This window comes from Pan troglodytes, chromosome 1 (genome assembly GCF_028858775.2).
Source record: "Pan troglodytes isolate AG18354 chromosome 1, NHGRI_mPanTro3-v2.0_pri, whole genome shotgun sequence".
Taxonomy (NCBI): Eukaryota; Metazoa; Chordata; class Mammalia; order Primates; family Hominidae; genus Pan; species Pan troglodytes.
Window position 1 is genome coordinate 218353453 of NC_072398.2, and position 12638 is coordinate 218366090.

General features: G+C 47.1%; 2 protein-coding genes across 3 annotated transcripts; one reads left to right on the forward strand and one right to left on the reverse strand.

Moving 5' to 3' along the window:
- Positions 1–3357: 3357 nt before the first annotated feature.
- LOC129143343 (heterogeneous nuclear ribonucleoprotein C-like 2) lies at positions 3358–4517 on the reverse strand. The gene has a single exon (XM_054679414.1). It carries the CDS (start codon positions 4500–4502, stop codon positions 3621–3623), a length of 882 nt encoding a protein of 293 aa, XP_054535389.1. The 5' UTR covers positions 4503–4517; the 3' UTR covers positions 3358–3620.
- A 1570-nt stretch (positions 4518–6087) lies between these two features.
- Positions 6088–9568, forward strand: LOC129143342 (PRAME family member 2). 2 transcript variants are annotated; one of them, XM_054679407.2, is made up of 4 exons: positions 6088–6399; positions 6796–7104; positions 7154–7423; positions 8371–9568. In XM_054679407.2, the coding sequence occupies exons 1-4, from the start codon at positions 6113–6115 to the stop codon at positions 8927–8929; spliced, it is 1425 nt and encodes a 474-aa protein (XP_054535382.1). In that variant the 5' UTR covers positions 6088–6112; the 3' UTR covers positions 8930–9568. The 2 variants fall into 2 exon arrangements, with proteins under 2 accessions (XP_054535382.1, XP_054535383.1); XM_054679408.2 differs by lacking the exons at positions 6088–6399; positions 6796–7104; positions 7154–7423 and adding an exon at positions 7634–7899 and having other exon boundaries at positions 8371–9565.
- The last annotated feature ends 3070 nt before the right edge of the window (positions 9569–12638 follow it).

A 12638-nucleotide genomic window follows, 5' to 3' on the forward strand; every position in this document is an offset into this window, starting at 1 on the left:
AGCACTTTAGGAGGCTGAGGCAGGCAGATCCCGATGTCAGGGGTTCAAGACCAACCTGGCCAACATGGTGAAACCCCACTTCTGCCAAAAATAATAAAATTAGCTGGGTGTGGTGGTGTGTGCCTGTAATCCCAGCTACTTAGGTGGCTGAGGCAGGAGAACCCCTTGAACCCGGGAGGCAGAGGTTGCAGTGAGCCAAGGTAGCACCACTGTACTCCAGCCTGGGCAACAGAGACTCTATCTCAAAAATAAATAATAATAATCCAGATTTCTTTGTCAGTTTAGCTAATTTTAGTTTAAAGATACCATTTGTTCACTCAACCTTTATAGAATACCAAGGATAATGAAGTTAATGCTAGTGTCATTGGATCTGTAAAATTTTATCTGTGTGATAACCTGCCCAGTAAACTGAATTCTCATACCATTAGAGATTTCTCCAGAATTGCCCCAGAAAGGAAACACATTTTATAAACACTTATTTGCTATGACTGCATCATCAGCCTTTCTAAAAAGGTAAGCTACAACTCATCCTGAAAATGGAAACACAATCACAAGAATTTTAGCCTTTTTACACGGCTCACTGTCATCATTGGTCCATGACAACCCCCTTTCTTGCAGCTATATATGTGTATGTCTACCTATTCATATCTATATCTATATCTATCTGTTTCCTTTTATTACCATTATTCACTTCCACTCCCCTTTCCATATATTGCCACTCTACTCTTTGACCTAGCCTTGAATTTGCATGTGACCTTATATAATATAAGTATATGGAAAGTATATAGAATATATACTTGCATTTTTATGTGTATTTATTTTAATCCACATATATGCTACAGCGTAGGGTGCTAGAGAAGAGGGCCTCACAATTAATTGTCCAGTCCCGGACACTTTGGAGAGTGAATGGATATGCTGTTATAATTACTATTAGTAGTATTTTTTGGAGATGGAATCTTGCTGTGTGGCCAGGCTGGAGTGCAAAGGTGCTATCTTGGCTCAATGCAACCTCCACCTCTCGGGTTCAACTGTTTTTCCTGCCTCAGCCTCCCAAGTACTTGAGAATACAGGTGCCTACCACCATGCCCGGCTATTTTTTGTATTTTTAGTAGAAATGGAGTTTCTCCATGTTGGCCAGGCTGGTCTCAAACTCCTGATCTCAGGTGATCCACCTGCCTCGGCTTCCCAAATTGCTGGGATTACAGGTATGAGCCACCATGCCCGGCCTCTCGCGTGCCTTTTTAAGTTGATGGGAAAATGACAGCCAGGATAATTTATGACCATAGTGAGAATTATTGGAAATCTTTAAGACTGTTTTTCTTACAAAACCACAATGGTAGGATTAAACAGTCTGAATGGGACGCTAGCATGTAGAGCCTTCTAAACTCTCTTTCTCTCCTTTTTTGGGGAATTTGGGATCTGCCTACTGATTACAATTAATTGCACTTTTTAAACTGTTTGATTAAGATCTTTTTTTTTCGACAGTCTGACTCTGCTGCCCAGGCTGGAGTACAGCACTGGTGTGAGCATGGCTCACTGCAGCATCAATCTTCTGGGTTCAAGGGATTCTCCCACCTCAGCCACCCAAGTAGCTGGGACTACAGATGCATGCCACCATGTGTAGGGAAAAGAAAGAGAGATCAGACTGTTACTGTGTCTATGTAGAAAAGGAAGACATAAGAAACTCCATTTTGACCTGTACCCTGAAGAATTGCTTTGCCCTGAGATGCTATTAATCTGTAACTTTGCCCCAACCTTGAGCTCACAAAAACACGTGTTGCATGGAATCAAGGTTTAAGGGATCTAGGGCAGTGCAGGATGTGCCTTGTTAACAATATGTATACAGGCAATATGCTTGGTAAAATCATCGCCATTCTCCATTCTTGATAAACCAGGGGCACAATGCACTGTGGAAAGCCACAGGGAACTCTGCCCTGGAAAGCTGGGTATTGTCTAAGGTTTCTCCCCATGTGATAGCCTGAGATATGGCCTCTTGGGATGGGAGAGACCTGACCATCCCCAGCCCAACTCCCGTGAAGGGTCTGTGCTGAGGAGTATTAGTAAAAGAGGAAGGCCTCTTGCAGTTGAGGTAAGAGGAAGGCCTCTGTCTCCTGCCTGTCCCTGGGAATGGAATGTCTTGGTATAAAACCCAATTGTAGATTTGTTCTATTCTGAGATAGGAGACAAACTGTCCTGTGTTGGGAGGTGAGACATGTTGGCAGCAATGCTGCTCTTTTATTCTTTACTCCACTGAGATGTTTGGGTGGAGGGAAGCATACATCTGGCCTACACGCACATCCAAGCAGAGTACCTTCCCTTGAACTTATTTGTGACACAGATTCCTTTGCTCACGTTTTATGCTGAGCGCCGGTCCCCTGGGCCCCCTGTTCTTTCTCCATACTTTGTCTCTGTGTCTTATTTCTTTTCACAGTCTGTCGTCCCACCTGATGCGATATACCCACAGGTATGGAGAGGCTGCTCCCCTTCAACCATGCCCATCTCATTTTTTAAAAAAGAGGCAGGGCATTGGTGGCTCACTGGTGTAATCCCAGCCCTTTGGGAGGCCAAAGCAGGTGGATCACTTGAGGTTAGGAGTTTGAGACCAGCCTGGCCAACATGGTGAACTGCCATCTCTATCAAAAATATGAAAATGAGCTGCTCATGGTGGTGGGTGGCTATAATCCCAGCTACTCAGCAGGCTGAGGCATGAGAATAGCTTGAGCCTGGGAGGCAGAGGTTGGAGTGAGCTGAGATTGTGCCACTCCATTCCAGCCTGGGTAACAGAGTGAGCCTCCACCCCGCCCCTCAAAACAAATGTTTTGTAGAGATAGGGTTTTGCCATGTTGCCCAGGTTGGTCTCGAACCCCTGGGCTCAAATGATCCTCCCGCCTTGGCCTCCCAAAGTGTCGTAGTTACAGGCATGGGTCACTGCTCCCACCAAGAATTTTTTTTCTTTAAATTGCTGGTTTAATAAGGACTTGTTTATTTTGAGAGAAAAGGTCCCAAACATCAAGCTGTTCACAAAAAGAACCCACAGTATCAACTTTAGAAAACACATTTGAAGACTATAACACCAATTATGTTTCTGAGGATGCATTTGACATGCCTGCCAACTCTCATTCACAAAAATACATTGTTAGATTTTTGTTGAACTGCCCCACACAGCACACTAATATGGGGTGTAACACACATACTTCTAACTCCAAGCTGCTATCAGGAGCTACTCAACTCAATGAGATTGCCTTTGCAGTTAGGGAAGCAACTACTGAACTTATGTATGAAAGAAAAGAACCGTATTCCCTGCAAAAAAAGAAATTATTTTGGAGACAGTTGATAAAAACCATACGTCCTTTTTACTGTTAAGTCGTAAAGAGGTGTCAAAATTAAAAGCAAAAATTACAGGGTAAGACTTAGGAAAACTACTAGGGGTGTCAAGGGAAGTGAAAATGGGACTAGGCGCAGGGCAATATGAATTAATGAATGTGGGAAGGACAAGGATGGGGAGAACAGTAAGCATGTGCTGAAGATACTAAGGGAGAGGATCTGGTGAAAAATTTGTTGTTAGACAAGCTCCTAGGTAAAGAAACAATGGGATAAGATTTCTCAACCCCACTATGTGCTTAAGAGTCATCCTGGCCATTGGTGCTGTCTCTGTTATCCTCTCCTTCCTCAGCCTCTTTTTCATTATTGTTGATCAACTCCAGCTTGTTGTCCCCCTGATCTTCATTATCATCATCATCCAGTGGGTCCCCCTCCTCAGCAGAGTCTTCTGCACCCCCCTCAGACTCCATCTTCACATGAGTCTCATCGTTCTTCATGGAGCTACTGCTCTGCTCCTCTTCTGACTTAGCATTTTTCACCTCTACCTCTTGTTTGCTCTGTTCCTTTTCAATTTTTTCCAGGTTTTCCAGGAGAGAATCCACTTTCTGTTTTATCTGGGTCAACTCCTGCTTAATGGCCTGAAGGTCATCTCCTTTCAGCTTTGCAGACTTGGAAGATCCCCGCTTTCCATTCTTAGAATTGAAGCCACTTTTGCCCCTTCGTGAGGTATTTCCTGATACACACTGACGTTTCGAGGGCGCTACAGCCAGAGCAATGGGAGGAGGAGGAGGTACACGTGCTGGGAAACTGTACATCCCATCATAATAATGCCGTTGAAAGCCATAGTCCAAGTCAAAAGAGGAGCCGTACATCTCCGCTGCTGATCGTTTCACACCTGCGTTTCCTCGATTCGCTTTTGGCTCTGCAGCCAGGTTAATATCTACAACCTGGTCAGCAATCATTCTGCCATCCTCTCCTGCTACAGCAGCCCGGGCATTTTTCTCCTTATCATATTGAACGAAGGCAAAGCCCTTATGAACAGAGCAGCCCGCAATTTTGCCATACTTGGAAAAGATCACCTCCACATCCGATTTCTTGACAACAAGAGCGTTGAGATTCCCAATGAACACACGGGAGTTCATGGAGTGAGGATCCATCTTGTTGGTAATGTTGCTGGCCATTGTGTTGGATGATAAGGTTTCTCAAAAAGCCAAAAACAGGAGGAGGGAGGGAGAAGAGATTCGATTCTAAGTCTCCTACTGCCGGGTTCTACGTGGAGAAGCTGACTGTGGCTCGAGGCCAGAAATGTGGCCACAACAGCTCAGTCTTCCTCTCGTCACAAAATGGCTCCCAACAAGAATTCTGAAATGACGTAAAGAAAAGCACAATCAACCTTTTTGAAATAAAGACAAAATTGCATTTAGAAAAAAAATCGAAGCTTGAAACAGTGCTCTAGAATAGCGTGGTAGCACTTTTACAGTTTCTGGTTAATTTTCTTTTTGAGATGGAGTTTCCCTATTGTTGCCCAGGCTGGAGTGCCATGGTGTGGTTTGGCTCACTGAAATTTCTGCCTCCTAGTTACATGTGATTCTCCTGCTTCAGCCTCCTGAGTAGCTTGGATTACAGGCACTCACCACCATGCCCAGCTAATTTTTGTATTTTTAGTAGACACGGGGTTTTGTCATGTTGGCCATGCTGGACTCAAACTCCTGACCTCAGGAGATCTGCCCACCTCAGACTCCCAAAGTGCTGGGATTACAGGAGTGAGCCACCGCGCCCAGCTACAGTTAGCATTTCTATACATACCTTCCAAATGCTGTGGAATACCATCACACCACTTTTACAGTTCCAGTGAATTAGTTTGTTTTTCTCTGCGATGTACTCTGAGTGTGTCACCCAGACTGGAGTGCAGGGCCCTGAGCTGGGCTCCCTGGAAACTCTGCCTCTGGGCTTCAAGTGATTCTCCTTCCTCTGCCTCCAGAGTAGCTAGGATTACAGTCATGCATGACCACATCTGGCTAATATTTAAATTAATTAATTTATCAATTTGTTTATTTTTGAGTCAGAGTCCAACTCTGTCACCCAGGCTGGAGTGCAGTGGTACGATGTCGGCTCACTGCAACCTCTGCCTTCTGGAGTCAAATGATTCTTAATTTTTGTATATTTAGTAGAGACATGGTTTCATTATGTAGGCCAGGCTGTTCTTGAACTCCTGACCTCAAGTGATCTGCCTGCCTTGGTGTCCAGCAGTGTTGGGATTACAGACATGAGCCACAGCACCTGGTCCATTTCTGGTAGAAAATTTTCAAAATAAAAAATAATGGCATCGATTTTAGGGAATCCCTTTAGTGTTCCCCCAGCATGTTCATGGTGTAAACTGAGAATGGAGGCTGTCTGGGCCCACGGGACACTCATTCTGAATGCTTTAGGGTGGTAAGTGACAAGAAATTTTTCCTCAAAGAGGTAGAGCTTGGATTTCAGGATCCTCAGTGGCACTGTCCAGTGGTTCTGGGATTCAGTGGAGCGAAGGATGAAAATTAATGGGTCAATGGTCTCTTTGACCCCTCCCTCCTTGGTGTTTGGAAGATATTCTTCCTGGTGCCAGCAGAAGCAGAAGTATAGATGTGAGGCCACCAAGCACAGTGGAATTGGGGTAAAGTGGTAATTTTTCTACCTCTACCAGAGCAATGATATTGGTCCTAGGGGAAGATGAGGTGATTGTGTTTGCCCTGAGAGTGATACATTTTCCCTGGATTTGTCTTCTAGAGATTTTTCTTGAAGATCCATCAGGATGAGCATCCAGGCCCCACCGAGACTCCTGGAGCTGGCAGGGCAGAGCCTGCTAAGAGACCAGGCCTTGGCCATCTCTGCTATGGAGGAGCTGCCCAGGGTGCTCTATCTCCCACTCTTCATGGAGGCCTTCAGCAGGAGACACTTCCAGACTCTGATGGTGATGGTGCAGGCCTGGCCTTTCACATGCCTCCCTCTGGGATCGCTGATGAAGACGCTTCATCTGGAGCCGTTGAAAGCATTGCTGGAAGGGCTTCATATGCTGCTTACACAGAAGGATCGCCCCAGGTGAGGTGACCCAGGAGGGCTGATAGATAGGGCTTAGGTGTCCAGGGAAAGAACAGCAGGGTCAGGCAGAGAAGTAACCCAAGTGTGGCCCAGAGTCTTCTGATGGTGTTGGCGAGGAAGCTCAGGGAGGCTTTGGCCATTGTCCAGATCCTCAGAGAAAGGACTGCTCACCATACAGGGTCCACTGTGGGAACAGAAACCGGCTTTTACTCAGGGGAAGGTAAAGGGAATAGAAGTGGGGACCAGTCAGAATCCAAAGGGAAAAGGGATTGAGAAAAGACAAAGAGAACAGGGAGCACTGAGGACAGGAGCAGCTGATTTATGGGATGAGAATGAAAGCAAAGGTCAGGGATGGGTCCTTCTAAATTCTGCGACTCTCCCTTACTTTACCCACAGGAGGTGGAAACTTCAAGTGCTGGATTTGCGGGATGTTGACGAGAATTTCTGGGCCATATGGCCTGGAGCCTGGGCCCTGTCCTGCTTCCCAGAGACCATGAGTAAGAGGCAGACAGCAGAGGACTGTCCAAGGATGGGAGAGCACCAGCCCTTAAAGGTGTTCATAGACATCTGCCTCAAGGAAATACCCCAGGATGAATGCCTGAGATACCTCTTTCAGTGGGTTTACCAAAGGAGAAGTTTAGTACACCTGTGCTGTAGTAAGCTGGTCAATTATCTAATGTCAATTAAATATCTCAGAAAGTCATTGAAAATAATGTGCACATGTACCCTAAAACTTAAAGTATAATAAAAAAAAGAAAATAATATACCTGAATAGTATTGAGGAGCTAGAAATTCACAACACGTGCTGGCCACATCTGATAAGAAAGCTTCGTTGTTACCTGAAGGAGATGAAGACTCTTGGCAAACTTGTTTTCTCCAGGTGCCATCATTACACGTCAGATAATGAACTCCAGGGATGGTTAGTCGCCAAATTCAGCTCTGTGTTCCTCAGGCTGGAACACCTCCAGTTGCTTAAAATAAAATTGATCACCTTCTTCAGTGGGCACCTGGAACAGCTGATCAGGTGAGAAAGGATTGTGCACTTTGTATGCAGACCACAGCACAGACTTGTTCTGTTACAGCAAACACTAGAAGGCATGTACTGTGTGCCAGCCAGTGGCAACGTCACAGTGAAGGGGACACCAGAATGTCAACACATTGTCCCATTCAGTGTTCCATGTCCTGGAGTGGCTATCACAGGATCACTGCAATAAGGGCAGAGGGGTCACCTGGGGTAGAAGCTAGAGAGGGACATCATGTACAAGCTAGTTAGTGGGGGTTTCAGCTCTATTGGGGGTGCACGTGTGAATTTCCTGTTACAAAGTGTGTTTCAAGTTGATATGATGTCAAAGAGATAATAGAGGAGGGTATGAAAGGAGGGAAAGCACATCAAACCTGTCCATTTCACAATAGAAGGTCTGTCCTCACCAGCTTAGTGATCACGAAGGATCCTGTCTCTAATTCCCTGTTTGTAAAAGGTTGTTTTGAACTCCAGGAAAGGTAATTGACATGGGAAATGTGTGCTTCGGGGATGGAGGTGAGGGAGTAGGCATGAGAGTGGTAAAAAGTGACAGTTGGTTTGCAGATGCAGGCATGTCAGGGAGCCCCTGCTGACATGTAGCCCTAGCTGATGTCCCTAGACCTTGCTCAGTTGAGTTCTTTGTGCACATCTCCCACCGGGTACCTGTGGCCCAGAGATGAAGTTTTCTGCTAAAAGATGAAAAAAAAAGGCTTTAGAGATTTCATGGCCTTGAGCCAATCACACAAGCCATGGTGAAAGGGCTGAGTCTAAAATGGGAGAGCCCCTGAACGATCAGGGTCCTCATGATGCAGCAACTTGCATGAGGACCATCATCAGATGGTGGCAACAAACTTGTGTTTGCTTGAAGCAGGTATTTTCCTTGAGGTTATTCCCCACTACCTTCATCTAACTGGTACCATTGCCCAGAACTAACTTCTTGATCTCCACAGGTGCCTCCAGAACCCCTTGGAGAACTTGGAATTAACTTGTGGCAACCTATTGGAAGAGGATGTGAAGTGTCTCTCCCAGTTCCCAAGCCTCGGTTACCTAAAGCATCTGAATCTCAGCTACGTGCTGCTGTTCCGCATCAGTCTTGAACCCCTAGGAGCTCTGCTAGAGAAAATTGCTGCCTCTCTTGAGACCCTCGTGTTGGAGGGCTGTCAGATCCACTACTCCCAACTCAGTGCCGTCCTGCCTGGCCTGAGCCACTGCTCCCAGCTCACCACCTTCTACTTTGGCAGAAATTGCATGTCTATTGACGCCCTGAAGGACCTGTTGTGCCACACCCGTGGGCTGAGCAAGTTAAGCCTGGAGACATATCCTGCCCCTGAGGAGAGTTTGAATTCCTTGGTTCGTGTCATTTGGGAGATCTTCACCCCACTTCGGGCTGAGCTGATGTGTACACTGAGGGAAGTCAGGCAGCCCAAGAGGATCTTCATTGGCCCCACCCCCTGCCCTTCCTGTGGCTCATCACCGTCTGAGGAACTGGAGCTCCATCTTTGCTGCTAGGGAAGGCGTGCCCAGTGGGGTAGAGAAATCCAAAGTTCTCTTCCAGGCACTTGGACACTAAAATCTACTATGTAGGTGCAAACTATTTTTCTCTTTTCTTATTTATTTCATTTTTTAATAATTCCAAAATTTTTATTAAAGACAATTTGAGACAGGGTTTCTCTGTGTTGCTCTGGGATCCTCCTGCCTCCGCTGGGCTTATGGGATCCTCCTGCCTCAGCTTCCTAAAGTGCTGGGATTACTGGCATGAGTGACTGTGTCCAGGCCACATGCAACTTAAAGGAAGCACAGGGAAGTGCTCAGTGTGAGGGAAAAAAACATAACAGCAGGGGGCAAGGCTGGAGGAAAATATTGAGGTGACATGAATGAGAACTTCAGGGACCCGTGTCCTACAGAGTCGGAAAGAGAAGCTAAAGTTCTACAGTGATGAGAATGTTATCCCTGCAAGGATGGTTACCAAGGAATATCAGAAATAAAGAGCACCTGAATGAAAACTTTTAACCTGTTGTAGCAATTTATCCACCAGAAATATCTAGTTATTGAGTTACTGATGGAAAAAGAATGAAATACTACTTTGTCTGTGATTGAGTTTCAGCTGTAGAACATCAAAGCAACCAAATAAAATTTGATCATTTTAAGTATTTCCCACCCATTCTTGTTCTTTGTTTTGTTTTGGAGACAATATCTCAGTTTGTCATTTAGGCTGGAGTGCAGTGGTGCAATCTGGGCTCATTGCAATCCTTTCCTTCAGGGCTCAAGTGATTCTTGTGCCTCAACCACTCAAATAGCTGGGACTGCAGGCACGTTCCACCAAGACTGGCTGATTTTTGTATTTTTAATAGAGATGGGGTTTTTCCATGTTGATCAGCCTGGTCTCAAGATCCTGGCTTTGAGTGATCCACTGACCTTGGCCTCCCAAAGCGCTGGGAAAACAGGCATACAGATGATCTCCACCCATTCTTTACTTCTCTTCAGTCATCAGTTTTTTTCTTACTTTTTTGCCCAAGGGGAGCAGCTCGGTCAGGCGCGAAGGGACGGGCAGAGAGGGGCCCCAAGGAGAAGATAGGAATGGGGTGGTGCCACGCTCGCACAAGATGTGCGGATGCCAGGCCCAGAAGGCATAGCTGGGGCCATCCATTAGGGGGCCAGGGTGAGAAGCAGAAATGGCACCTGTTTCAAGGACCTGGCCAGCTATCTGGCCACTGTGCCCATCCTGCTAACAGTGTCAAGCTCCCAGGTCTTGAAGGGAGGTTCTATGCAGATCCACCCCATGCTGTGTTTCCGAGATCCGCCCCCCATAGGGGTGACCAGCCCGATTGCTGGGCCTGGGAACCATGAACCACTCCTGGAGGCACCCCCGTTGACTGGGTCATGAGGCAGGCCTGTGCTCCATTTCCCTGAGGCAGCCAGCTGTGCCACCCACACCCTCTCATGGCAAAATGGAACCTTGTCCCAGGTCTGGAGTCTCCACCACAGCCTCTACTTCACTGCTCACTGCCTGCTGTTAGCCTGCAAGCTCCTGGATGATAGTGCAGTTGGGGCTGGTTAAACCACACCCAGGAGCATTGGGTTTGTTTGTGCGGGGTTGGCCAGAGCTGCTGTGTACCTGCTTCTCACCTGTCACTTCTGCAGGGAAACACAGAGAAAGGGCACAGCCAAGGCTGCGTACACTTCAGAGCTGATGGGAGCCTGGGACAAGAGGGAGTCCTGGTCCTCCTGAGTTGGCAGGGCAGTAGCTCCAAAGATGCAACTGAAGCTGTCCAGGTCACAGTTACCAAATGAGGTCCCCCAGTACTCTCGAGGGTCCAGGAGATCCCCCCTTCTCCTGCAGCTTGGGGGTGTCCGCTCTCACTGCCTCATCTCTCATGGCACCTGCTCTAATTTTGGAGTGTGGTTGTGGTCAAGCCCAGATGCTGTCACAGCCCAGGCGGGTCTGTGCACACTCGGGTCAGTGCTGATGCACCATCCCACTGCTGTCTTGAACCCTCTGGACTTTGGGCCTTGATGAGTGTAGGAGGGAGGCTGAGGGGTGTTGCGGACTGATCAGCACTGGTCTTTGGATGCTCCTTGGTACAAGTGACCTGGACTCCATGGTTGGTGGTGGGAGGCAGACAGAATCCTGGACAGGAAGGTGAGGGTCACTGGTGAAGCTCCACCTTCTGATCAAGGAGGGCCTGAAGCCCGTGGGCTGGGCCACCAGTCCTATGGACCAGAGTGGGAACATGTGTTGCCTTTTCTGTGCCTGCTCATGGCCACCTATGACCCAATGAGTGCGTACTTTCTCCTGTCTGATGTCAAAAAAACCCCAGACTCAGGGAGAACATTAGGAAGACCAGTGGCAGAGAGGAACTACCCACTGTTGGGATGATTTTCCTGTAGAGACAAGCAACCCACTCCGGGTCCTTTTCTCTGCTGAGAGCTGTAGAGATGATGAGATGACTTTCCTGCAGAGAGCAGCAACCCACTCCAGGGTCTCCTCTCTACTGAGAGCTGTGGTGATGATCGAATAACCTGCCAGGAGGGAGGGGTCACGCACCCCAGGGCCTCCTCTCTGCTCAGAGCTAAACACTCATCAGGACGCCCTGGCTGTAGAAAGAAGTTACCCACTGTGGGTCTCTGAGCTATTCTATTGCTCAGTAAAGCTCCTCTTTATCTCACTCACCCTCCACTTGCCTGCATATTTCACTCTTCCTGGTCACAGGACAAAAACTTGAGACCCGCCTAATGGTGGGGTAAAAGAGCAATAACACAAATAAAGCTGAAACATGCCCCTTGCTCACCAAATTGTAGGTGAAGAGAAAAAGAGAAGAGCGACTACTCTTCCAGGAGCCCAGATGTGGGAGCTTCCTGAGCCAGGGCTGTGACTCCCTTTTGGGGGTTCTGCAGTTCCTGGCATTTCCAAGCTTTCAGTGTTGGTGTCACTGTGTATTCCAGTGACAACCATGGAAGCTGTTTGTGCTGTGCCTGATTCATTTGCAGCCTTGAAGAAATCTGGCACCCATGCTGGCACCTGGAGCTGCCCATCCCACTGCTGCAGCAGCAGCAGCCGGTGACCGTCCAAAGTGGCCAGACCCCCTGCTCCCTCACACACCCCTCACCACTCCAGCCCTGACCCGCCCTTAATAGGCATGTGCTCCAGGCCTAAAACATGAGTCAAGCATAGTCTACCAGGCTGCACGGGCAGAACGAACCCAGTGAACCCCATCAAAACTCTGGCAAAGGTGCCCCCAGCCACAGAGGTTTCTGGCCAGAAGAGTCACATTCCAAGGATTCCAGAAGAGAAAATTACTTAAACACAAAGAAAGACAATAAGAAAAGGATGGAAGAGAGAAGTCTCTAAACAACCAAAAAACAAGAAATGAAATGGGAGCACTAAGCCTTTATCAATAAAAACAATGAATATAATTTATCTCAATTCTGCAAGTGAAAGGCATAGGGTCTTTGAATGAGTAAAAAAATACGACCCTACTATAGGCTGTTTTCCAGAAACTCAATTCACCTATAAGCATACATGTAGATGGAAAGTGAAGGGGTAGAATAAGATATTCCATGCAACTGGAAACCAAAAACAGCAAGAGTAGCTGTACTTATATCAGGTAAAATAGATGCCAAATCTCACAATGCACTCAGGTAAAACAGAATACAAATCTGAGCTTGTAAAATAATAGACTACGCTTACACAAACTATGCCTAGAAAGAACATACATCA

Coding starts and splice junctions, on each gene's coding strand:
- LOC129143343 (XM_054679414.1), bottom strand. CDS start 4,502: ATGGCCAGCAACATTACCAACAAGATGGATCCTCACTCCATGAACTCC.
- LOC129143342 (XM_054679407.2), top strand. CDS start 6,113: ATGAGCATCCAGGCCCCACCGAGACTCCTGGAGCTGGCAGGGCAGAGC. Junction 6,400..6,795: donor ACACAGAAGGATCGCCCCAG/GTGAGGTGACCC, acceptor CTTTACCCACAG/GAGGTGGAAACTTCAAGTGC. Junction 7,424..8,370: donor CACCTGGAACAGCTGATCAG/GTGAGAAAGGAT, acceptor TGATCTCCACAG/GTGCCTCCAGAACCCCTTGG.